Raw genomic sequence first — 26,993 nt, 5'->3', positions numbered from 1 at the left:
AGCCCCTCTCTGATTGGACAGGACTTTGTGCAAGCTCCCTACAGCCTGCTTTAATCCTTTCTGGCCAGCATGGGGCAGTCACCTCCACCACTCATGGTAACATATTTAATTAAGTGATGTTTTCCCTTTACTTTTTTTATTATTATTTTGGGTTTGCACATCCTAAACTCAAAACTCCAGTCATCTGAAGAAGAGAGCTGTGCCCACAAAGCTCATGATCCCATCTACATGTTTTGTTAGTCTATAAAGTGCTACCAGACCATTTGTTGTTTTTAAAATTTATTTAGTATACTGTGTTCAGTATTAGCCACTCCATCTGAAAAAAAATATTCCCATATTAGAGAGGATTGAGAGAAGGATAATGAGAGAGAGCAAGGGCTTGGAAAAACTTCTCAAGAAAGATTCAAAGAATGGGACTGCTTACCTTAGAAAGCAGAGGAACAAGAGGGGATAAGTTGGAAAGGTATAAAATAAGGAACAGGACAGAAAAATTAGGTTGGAATCATCTTTTGTTTCTGTCTCATAAGAACAAGAGGGCAGTCAATGAAATTGAAAGAGATCAAATTCAAAACCAATGAAAAATTCTTTTCCACACAGCATGGCTGTGTCTAGACTGGCCAGTTTTTCTGGAAAATCAGCCGCTTTTCTGGAAAAACTTGCCAGCTGTCTACATTGTCCGCTTGAATTTCTGCAAAAGCACTGACTTCCTACTGTAAGAAATCAGTGCTTTTTCCGGAAATACTATGCTGCTCCCGTTCGGGCAAAAGTCCCTTTTGCGCAAAACTTTTGCGCAAAAGGGCCAGTGTAGACAGCTGAGATTTGTTTTGCGCAAAAGCGCGTCTAGATTGGCCACGGACGTTTTTCCGCAAAAAGTGCTTTTGCGGAAAAGTGTCCGTGCCAATCTAGACGCTCTTTTCCGAAAATGCTTTCAATGGAAAATTTTTCTGTTAAAAGCATTTCTGGAAAATCATGCCAGTCTAGACGTAGCCCATGTAATTAGGCTGTGGAACTCATTCCCACAAGGTGGCATTGAGGCTAGTAATTTTGCAAATTTCACAAAAAGGGATTGGGCATTGATATGGATAACTAGAAAATCCAGCTTCGGAGAGGTAGCTGAATTCACCTGTATCTGGAAAAACTTTAAAAAACAACAAATAGTCTAATAGCACCTTAAAGACCAACAAAACATGTAGATAGTATCATGAGCTTTCTTGGTTTTTCCCAGCAACATATTTTGTTAGTCTTTATGGTGCTAGACTATTTGTTGTTTTTTTTACATTTTTCCAGAAAATCCAGCAGTAAAGCAAATAAAGAATTTTGGAAGGGATAAAAGGTCAAAGCTTAAAATGATCTCTATTAGAGATGAGTAATAGTATATTATTTTCCCATCACTAGATCTCAAAATGCTTTACGAATGCGGTCACTATCTTTAGCCCTATTCTATAGATGGGGAAACTAAGGTACTGAGAAGAGCTTGGCCTTAAACGTAAATCTGAGCCTAGGTTTACTGCAGGGTGTAGATTTAGCCAGTGAGACCTTTGTGGTGGGGGCAGATCACCCCATCTAGATGCTGTTCTTCTGTTTTCTTTTGAGGCATCTGGTGCTGAGCTCTGTTAGAGACAGGATACTGGTTTAGATGGATCACGGGTTTGATCCTGTCTGAATTGATGTCATCAAGTCCCAGTGACAAAACCAAGGCCGCAGGCTGATGAGTAGCCATTCTTGACTATCACAGACACAAAACCAAAGCAAAAAGGATGGCTGGATTACCCTCCTTTTTACTTCGGAGGGGGAGCCGAGTTAGTCTGTAACGGGAAGAACTTAAAAAGCAACAAATAGTCTAGTAGCACCTTAAAGACTAACAAAACAAGTAGATAGCGGCAGTGGCTCCGGGACCCAGGCATTAGAGTGGGGGGAGGAGGGGGCTGGCTCTGGGGTAGGAGAGGGGAATTTGGTTAGAGCAGGGGGGCTAGGAGTGCCTGGCTCTGGAGGAGGGAGGAGGCATTGGGTTAGAACAGGGATATGGGGGTGCCTGGCTCTGGGGGAGAGATTGGGTTAGAGTGGGGGGGGGGGCTTGGGGGTTCCTGGCTCTGCGGGAGGGGGATGGCATTGGGTTAGAGCTGCGGGGGTGGAGTGGGGGGGCTGAAGTACCTTAAACTCAAAGTCTTCATGGATGCAAATAACAACAATTTTACACATCAAATTATTTGTATTATATTCAAACTAGACCTGAAAAAATATGATAAAATATACCTAAAATATAATCTATAATAATAAATCATTACGACTTTCTAATAGAAGTACATTGTCTCCGGTGGCCCTGAAAGCTATCAGTTTTTGGCTTCAAGTCTGACATGCGGGTATTAGACTATTTGTTGTTTTTCAAGTTTTTCCTTGTTACTATCAGTTTCGTTTCTCTCCTCTGACAAAGCTTCACTTCTCCTCCCATATCCCAGGTCATGTGGCTCTAATAGAGAGAAAGGAAACGCTCATATCTCTATAGGTCTCCCTCTCTCTGTGATTTCCACTCTAGACACCTGATGAAGTGGGTTTTACCCACAAAAGCTTCTACCCAAATCAGTCTGTGAGTCTCTAAGGTGCCCCAGGATTCCTCATTGATTTTACAGCTGCAGACTAACCCGGGAACCCCCCCTAGGAAATGACAGAGTGAGCTGGCCCAGTAAAGGAAACACCCAGCTGGTGCTGATGAGTAACAAGGGAAAGAAACTTATCCTGTTACAGTGGCCGCAGGAAGCCATGGCTGCAGCGAACCCCTTGAAACTCCTCCAAGATGAAGCGACTTGCTCCATCTGTCTGGAGTATTTTAAAGACCCAGTGATTATAGACTGCGGGCACAATTTCTGCCGAGCCTGCATCAGCTGGTGCTGGGAGGGGTCCGATACAGACATCTCCTGCCCCCAGTGCAGAGAGACCTTTCCCCAGAAGACCCTAAGGCCCAACAGGCAGCTGGCCAGCGTCCTATCCATAGCCAAGCAGCTGAATTTCCAGGCATCAGGAAGAAAAGATTTGTGCCAGGTGCACCAGGAGCCTTTTAAACTCTTCTGTAACCAGGACCAAACGCTCATCTGCGTCATCTGCAGGGAGTCCCAGACTCACCGCGCTCACACTGTGGTTCCGATAGAGGAGGCTGCCCAGGCGTACAAGGTAAAAAACTGCTGGGCAGCAAGGTTCCTTCTAATTTTTTTCCATCCATGTGTGGAATAAATTTTGTGCTATGCACCAAATTTAGAAATGGGGCCCACAGAACTGTGTGTGGTATTTAAGGTGTGGGCGTACCATGGATTTATGTAGTGGCAGTATGAAATGGTTTCTTATTGTCTATCCCTTCCCTATTGGTTCTTAAAATTCTGTTAGCCTTGAGGCCTGCAGCTGCACACTCAGCAGATGTTTCCAGAGGTGACTCCAAGATCTCTTTCTTGAGTGGCAACAGCTCATTTAGCCGCCGTCATTTTCTATGTAGAGTTGGGATTCGGTTTTCCAATGCATGTTACTTTGCATTTATCAACACTGAATTGCATCTGCCAGTTTGTGGTCCAACTACTCAGTTTTAGTGAGATCTCTTTGGAATGCTCCATTACCTACTTTGGACTGAATTATCTTGAGTAATTTTGTATCATCTGTAGATTTTGCCATCTCGCTGTTTGCTCCCTTCCCCTGAGCTCTTATGAATATGTTGAACTGTGCTGCTCCCTTCCCGGTATAAATTTGCTTCAGACCTGCTAGTAATCGGAGGACCCTGCTAATAACCTCCCTCAATTGTGAAAATGACCATTTAGTCCTCTCCTTTGTTTCCTATCTGCTAACCTGTTACTGATCCATGACAGAGTCCAGTTTAAGCAATACATTACATGCAGTGATTAGTAAATCTGCAATTCCGTATCTGAATTCCTTCAGAAATCTCGAGTGAAAACCATCTGGGTCCTGGTGACTTATTACTTTTTAATGTATCTGTTTCTTCCAAAACCTCCTCCGCTGATGCTGCCGTTTGAAACATTTCCTCAGACTGTCACCTGAACAGATTGGCCTCTGCCGCCTGACATCCTCCCCCCTCCCCTCCCCTTGTTTTTCTTGACTCAGGAAAAAATTCAAGCCCAACTGGACAAACTGAAGATACAGCAAGAAGAGCTTCTGAAGTGGAAACGGGATGGGGAGAAGCAAAGCCAGGAATATCTGGTAGGTGCTTATTGCTCTGACCCAGCAGTTACACCCCTTAGGGCTGGTATTTCTCTCTGTGGGAGTGTCTGCCCCTGTCCACACACAGCACTGCTCTGAGTTAGCTGTGGCTCCAGCTACACTGCATACCACTTGGGGACAACCTGTAGTTACCCACCCCGATGAGAAAAAAGGGATGTAAAATCCCCTTTAATTGGTTAAACAGTTAAATACAGATGGGTGGGGGACATCTCCAGTGGGGCTGGAGTGGTTCACTCCCCAGCGCACTGGGGTAAGGCTAGAGAGGCCTGCTCCACCCGGTCTGCTCCCGGCTCTGAATTGAAAAGAGGGCTCTAAGGCCAGGTCTATGCTACAGGGAAGATTGACGCTGCCACGATCGATCTTCCGGAGTTTGATTTAGCAGGTCTGGAGAAGACCCACTAATTCAAACTCAGAGGGCGCCCCCGTCTGCACCAGTACTCCTGCTTCTCACAAGGAGTAAGGGAAACCAATGGGAGTGTTTACTCCTGTCAACCTCCCACTGTGTGGATGGGGATTTAAGATACATCGACTACAGCTAGGTAATTGACGTAGCTGGAGTTGCGTCTCTTAAGTCAGCCTTCACCTCCAGTGTAGACATGCCCTAAGAACTGTTCCCAGACTCTCCGTATTCCTGACCCGCACTTTCCCTGGTTCTGCTGCTTTGTGACAGGGAAAAATAGAAACGGAGAGGCAGAAGATTGTATCCGAATTTGAGCAACTTCGACTGTTTCTGGAGGAGCAAGAGCAACTCCTGCTGGCCCAGCTGGCGGCCCTGGAAAAAGAGGCTGTGAAGATGCAGGAAGAACATGTCATCAAACTGTCTGAGGAGATTTCCCGTGCCAGCAACTTGATCAGTGAGCTGGAAAAGAAGTGTCAGCAGCAGCCAACAAGTGAATTCTTGCAGGTAAGACAGGCAGAGACTCACACACCTGGCCGGGGAAGGGAGCGATTCTGACTTGTTAACTTTGGAGTTTATTAAGTTCTTGGAGTTCCCACTTCACACTGGAGACTCTCCATGTGTTCTTTAGCACAGCGAGGGAAAACAAAAATGGACATTTTCAATATTGCCAGTGTGAAAAATGGAGTTGGTCTGTTTTACAAGCAGACATCTCAGGCCTTTTTGATACATCACGGGGGAAGCCCCGTTGATACGAAATGGGAGATTAGGAAAGTAAGGTTCTTTTTACAGCCTGCTAAAAAATGCTTCCTGCTTCCCAAACAGATGACCAGAATTGCATACCTGGTATTTTAGCTTGAGACAGGTGAATGTTCCATCAAAAGTGTGTTCAAGTCAGGGAGCCATGTGTCTGGCCTGTTTGAGCAAGTGCTATTGGCACAGGCAGTATAGAGTTTGGAAAGACACCCACCACCCATCCTAGGGTCTGAATGGGCTTTCAAGGAACTGCCTCTGGAGCACAACTGGACATGACAAAGCGAGTCCCCCCAGAACAAGAGGGATCCCCAACTTGTAGCCTGCGGCACTAAGCGCTCTCTCGCTCTCTTTTTTTCTAGGGCATCAAAAGCACCTGCATCAGGTAGGTGAATCCTTCCCGCACCTCCTCATGCTCTCCTGGGGTTAAACTACACTCTACTTACATGATAATTATAACTGACTGGCGTCTTCTGCCAGACAGGACATGCTGCTGCTGCTGGTTTCTTCTTTAGATCTCCCTTCTCGGCTCCCTTTTGCTCTCATCTGCTCTTCACCTCACTCCTCTCCCTACTCCCATCTGCTGCTCACTGATGCTCTGCCTTTGAGACGGTCCTGTCAGAACTGTCTAGATCAGCGAGGGGCAACCTGCCCTAGTGAATGGGACAGATGAGTGTCCCTCCTGCATCTCAGGGAGCTACAAGATTGTCATACCCAAGACAGCTGCATCTAGACTACAGTGTTATTCTGGGATTCCAGAGGTATCCCGGAAAAGCTACACCATGTCCACTTTTCCGAAAAATTTTTCGAAAAAGCGGATGCACTCCTTCGCCATCTCTGTAAACCTCGTTCTACGAGGAAGAAGGGATGTGTCAAAAGAGCACTTTTTTCCGAAATTTGGCGCCATGTAGATGCACCAAATTTCGGAAAAGACTCTTTCGAAAGCAAATCAGAAAAAGATACACAATTTACCGCAAAGAGTGTATCTTTTTCCTATTTACCAGTGCAGTGTAGACGCAGCCACAGTCTCCTGGGATAGGGTGGTGTTGCTCACTGCGCTTGCGTACCTAGACATTTGTGGGGTGTGCCAATTGAACTGTATCAGCGCTGTGATTGGATTCAGAGGGAGTGCATGGCTCTCACAGTCAGTGTTGTGTGATCCGCACCCACCTCACTTCACCTGCCCTGGCTTTACGGGCGAGTCATTTTAGTATTACCAGTAGGAAAAAAAACTACACAAATGCAAAACCAGCAGAGTCTGGCAACCCTGCACGTGGGTGTAACCCACACAACTAGAGTAGTTCAATGTCCCGTGTAGTGGCACTTACAGCAAGAGATAAGAACAAGGGAGCTCTACAGCAGTGTTTCTCAACCTTTGAAATAAAGTACCCCTTTTATAAAAAAAGTGCCCCCAGTACCTACAGTTTTCAGACACACAATTTTTTTTTCTACCATTGCAACGTATTTGTTTAAACAACTTAATTGTAGCCAGGCAGGCGATGAAATGTTTGGGTGTAAAAAGTACAAAAATAATAAAACGCTGTACAACTTTAAAACAAACATTCAGTTTTCTCCAAATTTCAGTTGTTGACATACTCCTCCCCGCTTCTCGCGACTTTTCTCAAATACCCTTAAGGTTGTACCACTGGTTGCGAGAGACTGCTCTATAGTATAAGCTGAGAACCAACTGGCTTCACAGCTCAAGCTGTAGAGATGCCTACCCTGAGGTCTTGGGTTCAAATCTGCCTCTGGGCAGTTACATAGGAAATGATAAGAAAATGACTTCTGGGTCACACATGGAACCCCAGTAGGGCTGCAGGTTGTCCACTGATGCTATTGCTGAGTTTTTAGTCTGCTCTTTGCTGCACATGCTCACTGCTGTCATTCCAGGCACGCTCACGGCCAGTTCTGTTTTCAACCGGCAGCCCTTTTCCCCTCAGCGTTATGATCTGCTGACCTTTCCCCCACTTGGGTCTCCCGCCAATTCTGGGTCGTTTACCACAGCTGACCTTTCCCCTGCTTTTGAAGCACCGTGTGATCTGCAGCTTCCAAAGGTGGAGTGACTCTTGCTTATTCAAAATGGAAGTCGGGAATACAAAATGGAGTCTGGGGGACTCTGGAATCTGCCCCGATGGTTCATTCTCACTAAGAAAACAAAACAGAAAACGTTTTTCCCCCTGTAGGTGTGAGATGACGTTCCAGAAGCCAGTGGCCGTGCCAGAGGACCTGAGAGACCGACTTGGCGTCTCTTCCCAAAGAAACGTTTGTTTACAGGAGTCTCTGAAGAAATTCCAAGGTAATTAACAGTTATCTGGGTTCGTGCTGTCACTGTGATTCTAGGATGTGCTTTTGTGACTGAGCAAAGAGATGGCGTCTGCCCTATTAGATCACAGCTTGTTACAATTTGACTTCTTCATGGGGAGGGCTGAGGACTTATGAAAATTTTCCTGGCTTCCACTTGCATTGTCTTAAACACAATGGCTACGTCTAGACTGGCACGATTTTCCGGAAATGCTTTTAACTGAAAAGTTTTCCGTTAAAAACATTTTTGGAAAAGAGCGTCTAGATTGGCACAGACGCTTTTCCGCAAAAGCACTTTTTGCGGAAAAGCGTCCGTGGCCAATCTAGATGCGCTTTTCCGCAAAAAAGCCCCGATCGCCATATTCGCGATCGAGGCTTTTTTGCCCAAAACAAATCTCAGCTGTCTACACTGGCCCTTTTGCGCAAAAGTTTTGCGCAAAAGGGACTTTTGCCTGAACGGGAGCAGCACAGTATTTCCACAAAAAGCACTGGTTTCTTACAGTAGGAAGTCAGTGCTTTTGCGGAAATTCAAGCGGCCAGTGTAGACAGCTGGCAAGTTTTTCTGGAAAAGCGGCTGATTTTCCGGAAAAACTGGCCAGTCTAGACACAGCCAATCAGAATTGGCCATTCAGAATTTCAGACATGCACAATCACCAGATGGTTTGGAAAATGTTGAATTTAACCTCTCTGGCTGGGGTTTTCAAAGGGACCCAAGGCACCCAGCTCTCATGGACTTTCAATGGGAGATGGGCACCGCGTGGCCTCAGCCCTTTTGAAAATCCCAGAGTCTGCACTTAAAGTTCCCGTATCTTTAAAAGAGGGTGAAATAACAGCCAGCCCCCCATGTTGTGATACTTAGTGGATGTCCCCCAGTGCTCGGAGATCCTTGGATGAAGGACAGTGGAGAGGAGCAAGGGGTTGTATTTGGGTGGAAGATTTCACTTTAGGTTGGCCTCATTCCAACCTACCTTTCGTTCTGCGCTCTTTTCCTTCAGTCTCCGTATTATAGCACTGTTCCATGCAGTGTTGCCACAGGCGTGTTGGTCCCAGGATATTAGGGAGACAAGGGTTGGGGTGAAGTGATATCTTTTACGGGGCCACCTCCTGTTGGTGACAGAGACAAACTTCAAGCTACACAGAACTGAAGGAGAGCCTGGACTGAGCTCGAAAGAATCTTTTTTTCAAGCCCAGTTACATTAATTAACAGTATGAATGTTACCAGAATCAAGACGACTTGAAATCACTTCTCTTACAATCCTTCCTTTCTCAGAGACTCTGCCCTCTGAACTGACCTCTGAGACCACAGGCAGGAAAAGGTTGAGCGCTGGATTCATAAAAGGACTTAAGGGTTTGACTGCCATCTTAGGGTACGTCTCCACTGCAACACTATTCCGAAATAACTTAGTCTGTGTCTACACGGCAGGCAGTTATTTCGAAATAGTGTCAAAACGCTTTTGAGCTGGAGGACTTCTTACTCTGACTTCTGTAACCCTCATTGTATGAGGAATAAGGGAAGTCGGAGGACGAGGGCTCTATTTCAAAATAAGTGCTGTGTAGATGCTCCCTATTTCGAAGTAAGGTACGCAATTGACGTGGCTCAATTTGCATAGCTTAATTTGAATTAAGCCCTTCAGTGTAGACACACCCTCAGGCACCTAAAACCCAGAATCAGGCCCCACTCGGATTCACAAAGCTCCAACCAGACCTCATAGGTGCCTAAAATCACTCATCCCCTCTATTTCATGCAGTGGGCACGTATGTTTCTGCCTCTGAGCATATTCACGCCAGTCCTCGTCTACTGTCTGGACCCCTAACGCTATTGGATCAGGTCCTGTATGCAAATTTACCCAAACTAACCAGGCTAGAGGGAAACAGGCGCTTCCCTTATAACCTGTAGCTCAGTGAGTAGGGTATTGACCTGGTATGTAGAAAAGCTTTGTTTAACTCCCCTGGCTGCCGGAGGAGAGAAGGGGGTCAGAGATGGGCTTCTCTCAGTCTCCCCTGTTGAAGCTGATCTGCTGTGCATCCATAATTGAGCAGGGGGACTGGCTTTCTGGGTCTCCCACCCCCCAGGGGAGCTGGCTACAGAGAAGTTCTTGTGCTTTGTCTCTGGCCCAGTGGATCTTTATTGTGAGCCCTGAGAGAACCTCTCCTGCAGCAGCGCATGAGAGCACCCGGATGAGAAGTAGGATGTTACATTTTGATGAATTGATGAATCGAGTAGTCGATGGAATTTCCATCGATTAGTCGATAAGAGGAGTGCTCGCTATCCCGCTGCACCTCTGCCGTTGAAATGTACATGAGCTGCCTGCGGGGAGAGGCGCAGCGGTGGGAACCAGCACGAGCAGGGACTGCTTCAATCCTGCTTGTGCCATTTCCCCGCTGCACTTCTGCCTCCCCTGCCTCCTGCATGGAGACGGTGCTGGGGGGAATTGGCTTTAAGCCAGCTCCCCCCAGCACCAGCTCCTGCTCCTGAGAGGCAGAAGAGGTGGGGAAGAAGCAACTAGTTGATTAGTCACTTAGGGTCCGTCTGCACTACAACGTTAATTCGAACTAACTTAGTTTGAATTAGTTAATTCGAACTAAGCTAATTCGAACTAACGCATCTAGACTTAAAAACTAGTTCGAACTAGCGTTTTGCTAATTAGCATGTCCACACTGAGTGGACCCTGAACCGGGGTTAAGGATGGTTGGAAGCAGTGCCGGCAGGGCATCAGAATAGGACTTAGAGCGTGGAGCTGCTGTCTCAGGCTAGCCGAGGGCTGCGCTTAAAGGGACCCGACCCCCACCCTGGACAGACAGTTCTCAGGGGTGCCCCGCTTGCAAAGCAGTCCTGGCTTGGAGTGCCCTGAGTGCCCACACTCGGCACATCACAGCACTCGGCCATCAGCCCGGCTGCACTTGCCGCAGGCTGCCATCCGGGGGGGGGGAGGCAATCGGGGGGCTGCAGGAGAGCTTCCACCCCAAGCAACCCGCAGAGCCAGCCCAGTCCTCCCCATTGGGGGCTCGTACCCCATTCCTCCCTCACCTCCTTCCCCTTACCCCTCCCTAGCCCCCCTTCCTGATGTACAAAATAAAGGACAATTGTGTTCAAAAATAGAAACTCTCTTTATTGAACAGAACTCAGGGAGACTGGGAATAGGAGGAGGGAGAGGGGAAGAGAGAGGGTGGGAGAGGGGAGGGCAACTAAAATGATTAGGGGTTTGGAACAGGTCCCATATGAAGAGAGGCTAAAGAGACTGGGACTTTTCAGCTTAGAAAAGAGGAGACTGAGGGGGGATAGGATAGAGGTCTATAAAAGCATGAGTAGGGTGGAGAGGGTGTATACAGAAAAGTTCTTCATTAGTTCCCATAATAGAAGGACTAGAGGACACCAAATGAAATGAATGGGTAGCAGGCTTCAAACTAACAACAGAAAGTTCTTCTTCACAAAGCAAAGAGTCAATCTGTGGAACTCCTTGCTGCAGGAGGCTGTGAAGGCTAGAACTAGAGCAGAGTTTAAAGAGAAGTGAGATCAAGTCATGGAGGTTGGGTCCATGGAGTGGTATTAGCCAGGGGGTAGGAATGGTGTCCCTGGCCTCTGTTTGTGGAAGGCTGGAGATGGATGGCACAAGACAAATGGCTTGGTCACTGTCTTCGGTCCATCCCCTCCAGGGTCCCTAGGGTTGGCCACTGTCGGCAGACAGGCTACTGGGCTAGATGGACCTTTGGTCTGACCCAGTACGGCCATTGTAAGCTCAGGGCTCAGGATCGGGGGTCTCAGTGAACCACCTTGATTTTCATGCAAACCTGCTCCTGGTTGGCCAGGCTGGCAGCTCTCCTGCCCTAGACGGCCACTTTCCTGTGCCTAGTGTGGAGGTCGTGGATGAGGTCCACGATGTCTGCACTAGACCAGGTGGGCACCCGCCTCTTGCGGACCTGGGCAGGGTCCCGGGAGCCGCCAGCCTGGTCCTGGGAAGAGGCGGAGGGCTGGGTGGCAGCGGGTGGCTGGCTCGTGCCATGCCAGGTGTAGGATCTGCTGGCTGGGTGCTGGCAGGCTTGCACCTGGCACGGGCACCGTAGCCAGCCCGTGCCCCTTTAAGGGCTCAGGGTCCGGGAGGGGGGCAGAAGAGTTTCCCTGGTGATGCCCAGAGTGGCCACCAGGGCAAGCTGGGAAGGGCTAGCCTCCCACTAGTTCGAATTAAGTGGCTACACAGCCCTTAATTCGAACTACTTAATTCGAACTAGGCATTAGTCCTCGTGGAATGAGGTTTACCTAGTTCGAATTAAGCGCACCGCTAGTTCAAATTAAGTTTGAACTAGCGGTTTGCCTGTGTAGCGCCTATCAAAGTTAATTCGAACTAACGTCCGTTAGTTCGAATTAACTTTGTAGTGTAGACATACCCTTACATCCCTAATCAGAATATCCCGCAGCCCAGAGATTTGGCCACTCCTGAGCGGTAGATTCCCTGCACCCTCTCTGGCATAGGGTTGACTTGAACCAGGGGTCTCCCTGGGTGTGTCTAGACTACAGGGTTTTGTCGACAAAAGTGTTCTTTTGTCGACAAAACTATACCTGCGTCTACACTGCCACTAAGTTCTGTCGACATAACATCGATAGAACTCAGCAGTTTTGTCGACGGCTGTAAACCTCATTCTACGAGGAATAACTCCTTTCGTCGACAGAGTTCTTTCGACAGAAGGCGTTATTGCATCCACGCTGTCCTTTGCGTCTACACTGTCACGTTGACAAAGCGGCTTGCTTTGTCGACAGACCTGGATGTTGTCTAGACGCTCTTTGTCGACAGAAGCTTTGTTGACAGTATCTGTCGACAAAACTTCTGTCGACAAAAGCCTGTAGTCTAGACGTACCCCCCGTATGCTCTAGCCACTGGGCTAGTAGAACCGAGGGGGGAAGGCTTCCTTCCCCATCCCCAGGCTTCTTGCAAAAAATATCATGGGCACATAACACCAAGAGGGGGGTTGCAGTGGGGAATCCCAAGCCGAGAGGGGCACCTGTGGTGCTATCCAGATTCAGTGGCTACCTTCACCAGCCTCCCTGAGAGAGATGGGGGGCTTAGCACACCCTCCCCCCACCTGCAACATGGCATCTCCCCCTGCAGCCTTAAGCAGGGAGTCACTAGAGTGCTAGCTTTTGGGAATCCCATTGGGGCACAGCTCTCTCACCTCGCTTGGTGCAGGGACTTTGGCACCCGTCTCAGGCTGTGTGAATTACAGTGAGCAGTCAGGGGCCCACGTTAGCTGTTGGGATGCTGAGTCTCAGCTCGCCTACATTTCTTTGTGAATCTGGCCCTATCTTAGGACATTTTCCTGAAATCAGGGGACATCACCTCTCCTCCCACCTTTTCTTTCTCCAGAGACCCTGCCCTACCAGCTGAGCTATCTGATATCCAAGGCAGAGAAAGAAGGTACGTTTTTATGAGGCTATTTTCTAACAACAATTATAATTTATGAAGGAGCAATCTGTAGGAGAAGCTACTGAATTCAACTAAGAGACCTTTTCACCAATGTACAGTCATGGATTAAAGGGATCCTTAAATCATTTAGTCTGACCTCCTGCGTAACTCAGGCCAGAGTTTCACACTGGGGCTGGCAACCCCCGTTGTTTATACTGAAATATAAAATAATTGGAGGCAGCTTCTCTTCTCCCCTTTACATTGCTCAAGGGTTGTGAAGGGCGGTATTACCAATGCCAAGCTTTCAGAAGTCATGAGTCAAGCTCCTGGCAATCCCCAAATTGGCTTGAAAATCACAAGCAATTCTAATAAATAGCATATTGCGGGTTGCTTTTGTTGGCTTTCTGATTTTGAGCCTTGTATTGATCTCAAGGGCCAAAACAGTTAAATTCTTTCGCAGTCCAGTATTAAGCCAGGAATAGTTAGGTGTGTGGTGTGTTTTCAGCAGAGGTTTTAGTTTTATTTAGTTGGATTCTAAAGCTGAAAATTTACTGATCAAACACAAGAACGAAAAGAGACGAAACAAGCATTGGTACAGATCCCCCTTCCGACAGCCATGAATCGCAAGGGGTGGCAGCTCAGAGCAGAAATTGCTGTGAACCCTCCAGCTGTCCCGGGAGTCATGGCTATGCAGGGCCAGTCCTTTCCCCTCACCTGCTGGCCTGAGGCAGGAGGCTCCTCCAACCCTGGGTGGGGACCATTGCCGGTTGCCACTCCACAAGTGTGTGCAATATCTCCCTGAAACATCGTCCCCATGGATCGCTGGGACTGCAGCATGCCCACAGTTGAGGAACCCCTAATCCAGACAGCCACGGCCACAGGAGACGGGTTTTTATTGGGTAGGTGGAGAAAAGACCCTCGTTGAGACATCCTCTTCCTATCCACTGACCAGACCTCTGCAATGTTCCCTCTAATCTTTTCCTTCCACATGTGGATTTTTTCCATCCCTGTGTGGAATATTTTTTGCTCCAAGAAGGGGCGGGGCTGGGCAGCTGGTCCTCAGTGCCGCCTGGGCTACGAGCTCCGGCACCATCTGGAGTGCATCAGCTGGAGCTCTGCAGCACCCTGCATGGGGCTCCGGTGGTGATTTAAAGAGTCCAGGGTGCCAGCTGCCACTTTTGCTGCAGTAGCAGCGCTAGGGGCCAGGGTTCGTGTAGACAAATGATGGTTACAGCACAGGCCACTCAGGGTAGCCAGAGCGCGACCAGCGTTGAACCCCACAGCTCAAGCTCTGTCTCCCTGTCCATCTGATCTCTTCTGTCAGACTCCCAGAGGTGCCAGCAACTGCCTCCTGCTTTCCCTTCCCCCTCCCCCCCACCTGCCTCTTTCTCTGTGGAGGTGCAGTGCAGCCACCCCGCTGTGAGGGGCAGGGCCGGCTTTAGGAAGTGTGGGGCCCAATTCGAACAATTTTGACAGGGCCCCGCAGCAATTTTGGTTGAGCAAAAAAAAGTTTCAATGGGGGGCTCCAGGAATTTTTTTGACTGAGCAAGCAAAAAAAACCAGCACAAAAAATCTCCCGCCAACAAACACACACACACACCCCCCTCCCGCAGCACAGGAAAACCCTGCGCTAAACTCACACCTCCTGTGGTGCAGGCAGCCAACGCACTCCTCCTCCGGGGCTGCCAGGGGCAGCAGATTTGTATAATTTTTGGTGGTGCCCCACAGCTAACAGGGAGTTTGGAGAGGGAGTTCTCCAGGTAAAAGAGGAGTAAAAACAGGACCCTTGTGGTAAGTGGCTGTCTGGAGAGTGTGTGGGGGGGGGGGGGGGGAGTTATTTGCTGTGTGCTGAGCTTGTGTTTGTCTGGTTGGTTTGTTTGTTTGAAGGAGCTTCTAAAAGGTTTGAAATCTAGAAGCCTCTGTTAATTGGCTGAGCCTCAGTCAGGGGGAGGGGCTCCCAGAGCTATATAAGCCTGTGACTCAGCGCCCAGGGAGCTTGTGACCAGGAACAGCTGACAGGGAGTTTGGAGAGGGAGGTTAGAGGGCACTAGTGACTTCTGACCTTCTTTAAAACATAACTCTTAGAATAATCTATATTCCAGAGGTTTAAAAAAAATCCCGCTTTATACTTAAACTTATTCATTAGAAAAATGGAGACAGAAGCCCAGCAGCAGAGTGGGGGCTATCCTGTTTATTGTGTCGAGTGTAACATGTATGATTACCTGCCCTGTGGGTGGGTGGCGTATGTGTGCACCCGTTGCAAGGAGCTCCTGACCCTCAGAGACCGAGTTTGGGCTTTGGAGCCCAGGGTGGCTGAACTGGAGGAGCTAGGGGAGGTAGAGAGCCATGTTGATGAGACTTTCCGGGACACTGTAGTACTGTCCCACCTCCAGTCTGAGAGCCCCAGTGCTCTTAAGGAGGATGAAAGTCTCAAGGGAACAGGGCATTCAATGGGAGCAGAGGGAAACCATCCCGTAGTTGGGACCCTCCTCCCAGAGGATGTTGCGGTATCCTCTCGCATTGAGGATACTTTTTAGGGGGAGGGAATGCCAGTTAGGAGAGGCAGGTGTTAGTAGTGGGTGATTTGATCATTAGAAACATAGATAGTTGGGTTTGTGATGACCGGGAGAACCGTATGGTCACTTGCCTGCCTGGTGCGAAGGTTGCGGATCTCTCGAGGCATCTAGACAGACTTATGTGTAGTGCTGGGGAGGAGCCGGTGGTCGTGGTACATGTAGGTACCAATGACATAGGGAAGGGTAGGAGAGATGTCCTGGAGGCCAAATTTAGGCTGCTAGGAAAGAGACTGAAATCCAGGATCTCTATGGTGGCTTTCTCGGAAATGCTTCCAGTTCCACGTGCAGGGCCAGGTAGGCAGACAGAGCTTCAGAGTCTCAATGCGTGGATGAGACGATGGTGTAGGGAAGAGGGGTTTGGATTTATTAGGAACTGGGGACACTTTTGGCAGAGGGGGAGCCTATACAGGAAGGATGGGCTCCACCTAAACCAGGGTGGAACCAGACTGCTGGCACTAAACATTAAAAAGGCCGTAGAGCAGTTTTTTAAACTAAGAGATGGGGGAAAGCCGATTGGTGCGGAGATGCATGTAAATCGGAAGGAGACTTCTCTTAGAGGAGAATCCATTGATAGAGATTCTCTAAGCTGTAGTCAGAAAGAGAGGAGGGGAGAGGGCAACCCATGGGCCAGAGCAGACAAACAACTGCATATAAAGGAATCCAGTGCATCAGGGAAGGGCAGACAAATAAGCAGTGGCAAATTTGTAAAGTGCTTCTACACAAATGCTAGGAGTCTGACTAATAAGATGGGTGAACTAGAGTACCTCGTATTAAATGAGGAGATAGACATAATAGGCATCACTGAAACCTGGTGGAATGAGGAAAAGCTGTGGGACACAATCATACCGGGATATAAAATATATAGAAAGGACAGAGCAGGCCGGGTGGGTGGCGGAGTGGCACTGTATGTGAAAGATAATGTAGAATCAAATGAAATAAAAATATTAAGTGAATCTATCTTACACATTACAAAGATAGCTTCCCCAATTATCACCTCTAATACTATTAACTCACAGACATTTCCCCTTCCCCATCTCTAATATCATTAACTCACTGGCATTCACCTTCCTTCCCCCCTCCCCCTACATCCTCCTTCTGTTCTGAAATGTGATTTGTCCTTTTCATGTGTGTTCATTTTTTTTAATTGTATCCTTTGGTATATATGGTTGTGACAATTTTCTTCCACTATTTGATCTGAGGAAGTAGGTCTGGCCCACGAAAGCTCATCATCTAATAAACCATCTTGTTAGTCTTTAAAGTGCTACATAGTCCTGTATTTTGTTTCAGCTACACCAGACTAACACGGCTACATCTCTATCAACATGTTCAATAGAATCGCTATGGATAGTAATTCCATGCTCCAATAATAAGAAATTAGCAGTAGGATATATTACCGACCACCTGATCTGGACAGCGATACTGACATTGAAATGCTGAGGGAGATTAGAGAGGCTACCAAAATAGAGAACTCTATAATAATGGGGGATTTTAATTACCCCCATATAGACTGGATACATGTCACCTCAGGAAGAGGAGCGGAGATAAAATTTCTCAATGGCTTAAATGACTGCTTCTTCGAGCAGCTGGTGCAGGAACCCACAAGGGGAGAGGCAATTCTCGATTTAGTCCTGAGTGGAGCGCTGGATCAGGTCCAGGATATAACCGTTACAGGACTGCTTGGGAATAGTGACCATAATATAATAACATTCAACATTCCTGTGGTGGGAAGAACACCTCAGCAGTCCAGGACCCTGGCATTTAATTTCAAAAAGGGGAATTTCACAAAAATGAAGAGGTTAGTTAAACAGAAATTAAAAGGCACAGTGACTAGAGCCAAATCCCTGAAAGCTGCATGGAAACTTTTTAAAGACACCATAATAGAGGCCCAACTTAAATGTATACCCCAAATTAAAAAACATAGCAAGAGACCTAAAAAAGAGTCACCGTGGCTTAATCACCATATAAAAGAAGCAGTGAGGGACAAAAAGGCATCTTTTAAGAAGTGGAAGTCCAATCCTAGTGAGATAAATAGAAAGGAACATAAACACTGTCAAATCAAGTGTAAAATTGTAATAAGAAATGCAAAAAAAGATTTTGAGGAACAGCTAGCCAAAGACTCAAAAAGAAATAACAAAATGTTTTTTAAGTACATTAGAAGCAGGAAACCTGCTAAAAAACCTGTGGGTCCCCTAGATGATTGAGCTATATAAGGACGATAAAGCCATTGCGGAGAAACTAAATGATTTCTTTGCTTCAGTCTTCACGGCTGAGGACGTTGGGGAGATTCCCAAATCTGCACCGTCCTTTGTGGGTGATGAATCTGAGGAACTGTCCCGGATTGAAGCATCATTAGAGGAGGTTTTGGAACAAATAGAACAACTTAATGTTCACAAATCTCCGGGACCGGATGGCATTCATCCAAGGGTTCTAAAAGAACTTAAATGGGAAATTGCTGAGCTATTATCTGTGGTTTGTAACCTATCCTTTAAATCGGCTTCCATACCTAATGACTGGAAGGTAGCCAACGTGACACCAATATTTAAAAAGGGCTCTAGAGGCGATCTGGGCAACTACAAACCGGTAAGTCTAACTTCAGTACCGGGCAAATTAGTCGAAACAATAGTAAAGAATAAAATAGTGAAGCATGTGGAAGAACATAATTTGTTGGACAAAAGTCAACATGGTTTCTGTAAAGGGAAATCCTGTCTTACTAATCTATTAGAGTTCTTTGAAGGGGTTAACAAACATGCTGACAAGGGGGATCTAGTAGATATAGTATACTTGGATTTTCAGAAAGCCTTTGACAAGGTCCCTCACCAAAGGCTCTTGTGTAAATTACATGGCCATGGGATAAGAGGGAAGGGTCTTTCTTGGATTGAGAACTGGCTAAAAGACAGGAAACAAAGGGTAGGAATAAATGGTAAATTTTCAGATTGGAGAGGGGTAACTAGTGGTGTCCCCAAGGGTCAGTCCTGGGACCAATCCTTTTCAACTTATTCATAAATGATCTGGAGAAAGGGGTAAGCAGTGAGGAGGTAAAGTTTGCAGATGATACCAAACTGTTGAGGATAGTCAAGACAGAAGCAGACTGTGAGGGACTCCAAGAAGATCTCACCAAACTGAGTGATTGGGCAACAAAATGGCAAATGAAATTTAATGTGGATAAGTGTAAAGTAATGCACATCGGGAAAAATAACCCCAACTATGCGTACAGTATGATGGGTGCTAATTTGGCTACGACAAATCAGGAAAGAGATCTTGGAGTTATCGTGGATAGTTCTCTGAAAACTTCCACACAGTGTGCAGCGGCGGTCAAAAAGGCAAATAGGATGCTAGGAATTATTAAGAAAGGGATAGAAAATAAGACCCAGAATATCTTACTGCCCCTGTATAAAACTATGGTACGCCCACATCTTGAATACTGTGTACAGATGTGGTCTCCTCACCTCAAAAAAGATATTTTGGCCTTGGAAAGGGTTCAGAAAAGGGCAACTAAAACGATTAGGGGTTTGGAACAGGTCCCATATGAGGAAAGGTTAAAGAGACTGGGACTTTTCAGTTTAGAAAAGAAGAGACTGAGGGGGGATATGATAGCGATATATAAAATCATGAGTGGTGTAGAGAGGGCCGATAAAGAAAAGTTATTTATTAGTTCCCTAAATAGAAGAACTAGAGGACACCAAATGAAATTAATGGGGAGCAGGTTTAAAACTAATAAAAGAAAGTTCTTCTTCATACAGCGTGTAGTCAACCTGTGGAACTCCTTGCCAGAGGATGCTGGGACTATAATAGAGTTTAAAGAGAAGCTAGATAATGTCATGGAGGTTAGGTCCATAAAAGGCTATTAGCCAGGGGATAAAATGGTGTCCTTGGCTTGTGTTTGTCAGAGACTGGAGAAGGATGGCAGGAGACAAATCGCTTGATCGTTGTCTTCGGTCCACCCTCTCTGGGGCACCTGGTCCTGGCCACTGTTGGCAGACAGGCTACTGGGCTAGATGGACCTTTGGTCTGACCCAGTACAGCTGTTCTGATGTTCTTATTAGCCATACCCCCTGAACGCGTTAACTACACCCCAACCCCCATTAGCCACACACTGACCCCCATTTGCCAGGCCTCTGGAGGTAACATGCTCGGGGCAAGATGGACACATGACCAGAAGTAAAAGGTGTCATGTCACCCCTCTCAAAGGACTTTTCCTTCCATCCTCCTACCAACAGGGATTAGTTTGGCCCCCACCAAGCCCCCCTCATGCAACTATCCTGCAATTGCATTAACCCCGTGTGTGTGTGGTGCTTAAAAGAAGCACCCAGGATCTTTTTCAGAGGGATAAGGCAGCACGCCACATGTATTGACCATACATAGATCAATCAATATTTATCATATGCATACGATACATTACACTCATGCACTCTCTCTCTCACACACAAGCAAACTCCGTCTTGTTGTTACCAAAAGTTGCTCCCCCTAACTGCACTGGCCAGGTGAGTTAGATGGGGGAGGGGTGGAGCCGGGCTTCTGCCGATCCGGATCGATGCTCCCATGTTGACAAGACGAAAACCCGGGGTCCCTCTGCAAGATGCCTCCTATTTATCCCTCTCATGCAGCCAGTTAGTCATCACCTTGCCTTTCTTAATGCTGCTTCAAAGAGTTCTTCCAAGGGCAGGCACTTGCTGCTTGACTCCCAAGGCCTCTGTCTGTCCAGTCTTCTTCATGAGCTCACTTTCCAGGTATTGGCTTGGATCTGGCTCCCAGACCTTCTCCACCCTTGCAACTGCTGCTGGAGGTGGTCCCCTTTCATTCTCCATGCACACCTCATTCATTTCAACAGGGCAATCAAGGAAAGGGGAGAGCTCAAAAGACAGTTTTCTTACAAGTTCTATCTATCTCTCTATATAAAGGAAAGTTTCTTTTAATACAAAGTTATAGGAGAAATGATAATATTACAGAGATTTATCCACGTGACATTAACTTGGGGGCAGAGAAGCTGGGGGAAGTGTTCCCTCTAAGGCTATGTCTACACTTGCGGCTTCTTGCGCAAGAACCCACAGAGCAGCCACACTGCCCGCCTGCTCTTGCGCAAGGAAATTTACAGTACGGTGTGGTAAGAGAGAGTGTCTTGTGCAAGAGCGACGCTCTTTTCTAACAGGTGTAAGCTTTTTTGCACAAGAGGGCAGTGTGGATTCTCGGCAGGGATTTCTTGCGTAAAAAACCGCTATGGCTAAAATGGCCATTGGAGCTTTCTTGCACAAGAGAGTGTTCACCCTGCCATGGATGCTCTTGCGCAAAAGCACATCTCGCACATGGCAGTGTGGATGTTTTCTTACACAAGACTTCTTGCACAAGAACCTTTGCGCAAGATGTTCTTGCACAAGAAGCCACCAGTGTAGACGTAGCTAAGAGTTTTCTCCCATGAGCAGAATGGATTTTGTGTTGTGCACAGTACTGAGTTCATGTGGCTTGTTTGGATGTGCCACTATGGCACCCAAGTTATTAATCAATGTTTTATAAACCTTTACCTTTTCTCTCTGCTTGGGCTGTGCTGCCTGAGGCTAGATGGGCAGGTGCTGGGTGGCACTGGGATATACAGGGGCTCCGACTATGTGACCTGCTGGCTACTTCTGGCCTCGGACTTTGTGGCTCGGGTCAGGCCAGGCACCAGCCCGAGCCAACGTGGAACCCAGGCTGTGGCTCAGCTCTCCATCCCAGCCAGCTGGCCTGGCCGGAAAGCCCCCCGCAGCTTAGGGGAGGGGGTTTGGTGTCTGGCCAGGAAGGGCATCAGGGTTAGCAGCGGAGTAAGCACCCGGGATAACTCTATAGTGAGGATAGACTGTAATACTCTCCTCCCCCTCTCTCCCCCTTTGCAGTGCAGGCCACTCTGGAGCCAGACCTGAGAAATCCCTGTTACCTCGTGTCCACAGATCTGAGCGTGATACAGGAATACCAACACCCGGCATTTCTGGAGAAACTGAAGAGGTTTTACCCTGCTCCCTGCGTGCTGGGCTACAAGGGCTTCACCTCAGGGACCTGTTACTGGGAAGTGCAGGTGAACACCAACGATGGATGTGTGTTGGGCATTGCCACACAGACTGCGGTAGATGAGGGCGTGATAAGCCCTACGCCAGAGGAGGGGATCTGGGCTTTGGAGCGTACACCGAGTGAATGCTGCACCCTCACCTCCCCTAAGACTCGTCTGGACCTACCTTCTGGCTCCCGTAAGATAGGGGTTTATCTGGATTACGAAGGGGGGAAAGTTACATTTTATCAAGTTTCAGATTATGGCAGAGAGCCAGTCTTTACTTTCACAGCCTCTTTCACTGGGAAAATCGTCCCCTTCGTCGGGAGCCGGCACGTAGAATATCAGAGCTCAGATAGGCAGAATCGGTTCAGGTTCAGACAACATGAAACAAGTGCATTTAGCTTTGGCATGCAAGGAGGTTTCTAAAGCAGAGCAAGGAGATGGGAAACGTATACATTTTAATGACCACACATTGGCATTACAGTCTTGCCAGCCCCAAGCTTTCAGAAACGATGCCTCAGGTGCCCCACAATCGCGAGACTGACTTAAGCATCTTTTATAAGAGGGAGATTTTTTTCCTTTGCCTTCTGGTTTCTTAGATTTCAGGGGCTCTTCTCTCCAGTTTTCAAGCTTTTCGACTGGGGCTATCAATTAATTGACAGTAAGGCATGAGATTAACTCAAAACAAATTAACACAGTGGCTGTGTCTACATTGGCACCCTTTTCCGGAAAAGGGATGCTAATGAGACCAGTCGGAATTGCAAATGCCCCGGGGATTTAAATTTTCCCCGCGGCATTTGCATGAACATGGCTGCCGCTTTTTTCCGTCCCGGGGCTTTGCCGGAGAAAAGCGCCAGTCTAGACAGGTATCTTGTGGAAAATAAGCCCTTTTCCAGAAGATCCCTTATTCCTACTTTTCCTACGGGGAAAATTTAAATCCCCGGGGCATTTGCAATTCCGACTGGTCTCATTAGCATCCCTTTTCCGGAAAAGGGTGCCAATGTAGACACAGCCAGTGTGATTTTAAGGGAGGGTTAATGACACACCTCAGGAGACAGGGCTGGGTGGTGGCCAGGCCGACAGGGAGGCTCCAGGTGGGTGAGGGGAGATACCCGTCTGGTTCTCCATCCTCAGGACAGCTTCACCAAATGTCACAGGGTTCCCCTGTTCCTTCCACCTTGCTCCGTTGCTGCTCCCATCTCCTCACAGAACTACCCTAGGCCAAGCTGTTCCCGACCCAGTGGCTGCCTCCTGTATGCTGGATAGAGTGTATGTGTGTGGGGGTGGGCGATGTGGGGGAGGGACTGATGTTAGGGAGTCCCCCTTCCTCGCTCATGTACCCAGTCACCAGTGAGTTGGGATTGGGGAATGTGGTGGGGGGGGGGGGACTGTTTGCTTAACGAGACAGGATACGTACACACACACACATGCACACGCACAGAGTCTCTCTCTCTCTCTCTCTCTCTCTCACACATGCACAGAGTCTCTTTCTTCTTTTGTTGTTGTTACTTTTTGGTACTTTCTGTCAACATGCTTAAGACCCATCTATTCTCTGCAATTTTGTCCTTTGTTATTTGAGTGTTTTGACTGGCCTGTGCACTCCATTTCTCTCATGCTTCAATTTAATTCATTGAGTAGTGAGTTCTAAAATGCTGAACCCGTCTTGTCTGCAGTAATTACCCTTGTATTACCATATTGTGCTTTGTCATTCCCCACTTAAAATGGTGCATCAAATAACAGCATCCTTCTAGAATGTAACTTTAGCTTGTACTCACCTTAGCAGTGTCGGTTTAAAAAGAGATAGATGAACACATAGCTTTAGACACTGGGCAGGTGAAGGTCGCTTATTTTCAAATGGTGTTTTGAATTAGATCTGTAAAATAACTTAAAATTCTTACAAAAATAAAAGGTGGCGCCAAGTCTAATACTAATAATGATGATGCAGTCAAATTTCAGTGAGTTAAATACCCGTTGCAATCATGCAAACATAAATGCCAAAAATAATTGGAAAAATAAATTCCTATTCTTAATAAAAAAAAAACCAAACCCTTAATCATGAATCATGAGTTTTTTAGTGGAGTGAGAAACAATTGATTAAAATAATGCAGACAATGCAAGTAACACAGTGTATCTGTTACAGAAAGTAAGCTGATTTTAAGCAGATTTTTGTTAGTATTTATCTCTACTAAAGATAGTGTACGAAGAATCAAACCCTGGGTTTCTGATATGCGTGAACACTCCTGAAGGGATAAATCAAGGCTTGGGATTGGGAATATCTAGCTGGATTTGTAATACAGGAGATTTCTGGGGGTTCTGCTAAGAGAGTCAAATCAGGGTGAATTGCTCAGAGACAAGGTTACTTACAGTCTAAGACTGAGGGTTCTCTATAAGGTACCAAGCCAGCCACACCAAGCACTTCTGTTCACCACACTGACTAGCAAGTAGTCACACAAGCAATCCCCTTGGACAGTCCAGTTTTCTTGTGCCACCACCAGCCCCGCTCCTTACACAGATGAGAGGTGATGAAAACCAATCTCACCAACTCCAAACAGCTTCTTCCAGACCCAGTCCCAGATCATACCCAATTTATACCTCGGATCATCCCCAAAAGAGCCTCTGGGCCAGTCCTTTAGGCTCTAACATCTAAAGGTTTGTTAATAAAAGGAAAGGATGAGAGAAAATTGCTAAAGGAATCACACCCACATCCCAGTGGCAAAGTGCTTGGTGCTGGCTTGTAGCAGAGATGGAATAATCGGCTGTCTCGGTCAGGGATGCGAAGGGTTAACTGGCAGGGGTTGGAGCAGCCCCCCATCAACCCAACGTGGACTGGCCGGGCACGCCGCGGGCAGGGGTGCTCCAGCTTGGCGGCAGGCCGGAGAGCTTCCAGGTGCCTAATCCGCCCCTGAAATCATGGTTAACGTTGCCCCCCATCTCTCAACACCTGAACCGGTGTGCTTGGTGAGCCAGGAGTGGCCAGGGAGCTGCAGCCATGATAGCAAGGAGCCTGCAGTAGCACAGAGCTAAGGTGGCAATACACCATAGACCTGGCCACCCTTCCTTCCGTGCTGCTGCTGGCGGCGGTGTTGCCTTCAGAGCTGGGTGCATGGCCAGCAGCCACTGCTCGCCGGCTGCCCAGCCACGGTTAATTTGTGCTTGGCTGAGCTCAGGCTCCTTTTTCACTACACATCCTGCATTTAGAGGAGGCAGCAGGATCTAGAGATGGGGGGGATCTCAGGAATCCCACAGCAGCCAGAGGCACCAAAACATGCGTTTGCCTGGGGCACCATTTTCTCTAAGGCCACCCCTGTCCCTAAGGCAGCACACAGCACACTGCCACCACGTGCAGAATGTTCTGCTCTGAGAAGTCCAGGCGGGTGAGGAGGCATCTAAAACGGGCCTTCAGCTGGCCGAAGGCATCCTCCACTATGATGTGGGCCCTGTTCAGCCTGGCATTAAATGCCTTTCGGGAAGGGTTGAGGTCTTCCAAGCTCTCTACACCCAAGGGCTAATGGCTCCTGGGGGTAGGCGGTCCTGGGGATAGGAGTCTCTGGGATCTTAGGGGTCCTGAACATCTTTAAAAATCTGACCTCAAGCATGGGGGATAGAAGCCCCAATTTACCTTGGAGTACTAACAATCTTAGAACACTGTTCTCATTCATCTATCCCAGTGTCCTGTCTGCCCACAGTGGCCAAGGCCAGGTGCCCCAGAGGGAGTGAACACAACAGGTAATCCTCACGTGATCCCTCCCTGTCACCCATTCCCAGCTTCTGACAAACTTCTGGGCTCCCTACCTGGAACCCCCCCTCCCCTCTGCCCTACCACAGGCATCAGATGCTGTAATCCTGAGGGTGCCAGTCCCTCTCCACACCCCCACCTGTTGTGTGTTCTGTAGGAGCTGCAGACTGCCTGGCAGGCATCGGCGTAACTTTCATTCCATTGACTCCTCGGCCAATTTAATTGTCTCAGCCCGTGTGCAATTTCACCCCTCACAGTGGGCAGGAGGGGAGATTTATTCTCTCCAGACACAATTCACTTAGTAAACTCTGAGTGAAGCCAGAAATCACTGATTTATGCCCCCCTCGGATTGAAATAAAATGAGGATGGATTCTCTCATTTAGCACAATTTTCTGTTCTGCATTCACAGAGATTCTCTTTTAATTGGACATTTATAAAGCTATTTTATCCTGGTTATTGTACCCAAAATGATTTATGGCTGCCAAAGCCTCAGCAAGCCCTATTAAGACTGAATAACGAATATCATCTCTCAGAAAACTACCCATCAAAATTCTCTTCTGCAGCTGATTGCGGGGGGGGGGGGGGGGAGCTGCTGAAGAATGAGCTATTTTGGAGATGCTTAAAATATAAACACACTTGGGAGCCGAAGTACTTTAGACAAGGGTCTGTACAGGAAGGCAGAGACCTTGGTGCTGGGAAAGAGAACGGAAAAAGCCAATCAGCCATGTTGTCCTGGTCAAGGAAGATGGAATCCACTAGAGCAAGGCCTACACACCCCTCCAGCCTGTTGCTTGCCTTAGGCTGAGGGAAATTTGTAACGGTGGAAGAGTTTATCCCCTCAGCTCTTGTGAAAGATGTAATGGTCATAAAGGAGCGTATTGAACAGTGGAATGGGCTCTTTTTATCCTTCTGCTGACTGGAGTCGGCAGCCACCACGGCGTGGGTTGATATTTAAGGACTCCTCTCAACAACAGAAAATAGAATCAAGCTCCTACCCAGTAACCCAGGAAGATAAAACACCTGTCCCCCGCCAGCTCTGAAAGGTAATATATCCCCACACACAAGCACTGAGTCTGGGTAGAAAGCTGTCAGTATAGGAGAAAAGAACCCAGCATTAACAGAAGTGTTGTGAGCTAGACATGACAAGTAATTATTCCGCTCTACTCTGTGCTATTAGGCTTCCACTGGAGTCTTGTGTCCAGTTCTGGGCACCACAATTCAAGAAAGATGGGGAGAAATTGGAGAGAGTATAGAAAAGAGCAACAAGAATGGTGAAAGGTCTAGAGCAGTGTTTTTCAACCTTTTCTTATAAAGTACCCCGTTAAAAAAAAAAAAAGATAAGTGCCCCCTTTAAAAAAAAAATTATAAGTACCCCCAGTACCTACTGTTTTTAGACCCACAGCATTTTTTTCTACCATTGCAAGACATTTGTTTCAACAACTTAATCATAGCTGGGCGGGAGATTACATTTTTGGGTGTAAAAAGTACAAAAATAATAAAGCGCTGTAAAACGTAAAACAAAAATTCAGTTTTCTCCAAATTTGGGTTGTGTTGACGTAACCCCCAGACTCCTCTCGAGTACCCCTAAGGATACTCGTACCAC

General features: G+C 47.4%; 1 protein-coding gene across 2 annotated transcripts; it reads left to right on the top strand.

The window, feature by feature from the left end:
• The first annotated feature begins 2,506 nt into the window (after positions 1-2,506).
• On the top strand, positions 2,507-25,683 carry LOC102448005 (zinc finger protein RFP-like). 2 transcript variants are annotated; one of them, XM_089781545.1, is made up of 7 exons: positions 2,507-3,165; positions 4,099-4,194; positions 4,886-5,119; positions 5,728-5,750; positions 7,549-7,661; positions 13,024-13,074; positions 21,557-25,683. In XM_089781545.1, exons 1-7 carry the CDS (start codon positions 2,707-2,709, stop codon positions 22,078-22,080), a joined length of 1,500 nt encoding a protein of 499 aa, XP_089637671.1. In that variant the 5' UTR covers positions 2,507-2,706; the 3' UTR covers positions 22,081-25,683. The 2 variants fall into 2 exon arrangements, with proteins under 2 accessions (XP_089637671.1, XP_089637670.1); XM_089781544.1 differs by having other exon boundaries at positions 2,510-3,165; positions 21,503-25,683.
• The last annotated feature ends 1,310 nt before the right edge of the window (positions 25,684-26,993 follow it).

Source organism: Pelodiscus sinensis, chromosome 12 (genome assembly GCF_052426305.1).
Source record: "Pelodiscus sinensis isolate ZL-2025 chromosome 12, ASM5242630v1, whole genome shotgun sequence".
Classification (NCBI taxonomy): Eukaryota; Metazoa; Chordata; order Testudines; family Trionychidae; genus Pelodiscus; species Pelodiscus sinensis.
Note: the sequence above shows the minus strand (reverse complement) of the source record. Positions and strands in the feature narration are given on the sequence as shown.

Bases quoted from the DNA above. Each gene is read 5' to 3' on its own strand.
- LOC102448005 (XM_089781544.1), top strand. From the start codon at position 2,707: ATGAGTAACAAGGGAAAGAAACTTATCCTGTTACAGTGGCCGCAGGAA. The intron at 3,166-4,098 runs GTAAAAAACTGC...TTCTTGACTCAG, and splicing joins AGGCTGCCCAGGCGTACAAG to GAAAAAATTCAAGCCCAACT. The intron at 4,195-4,885 runs GTAGGTGCTTAT...GCTTTGTGACAG, and splicing joins AGCAAAGCCAGGAATATCTG to GGAAAAATAGAAACGGAGAG.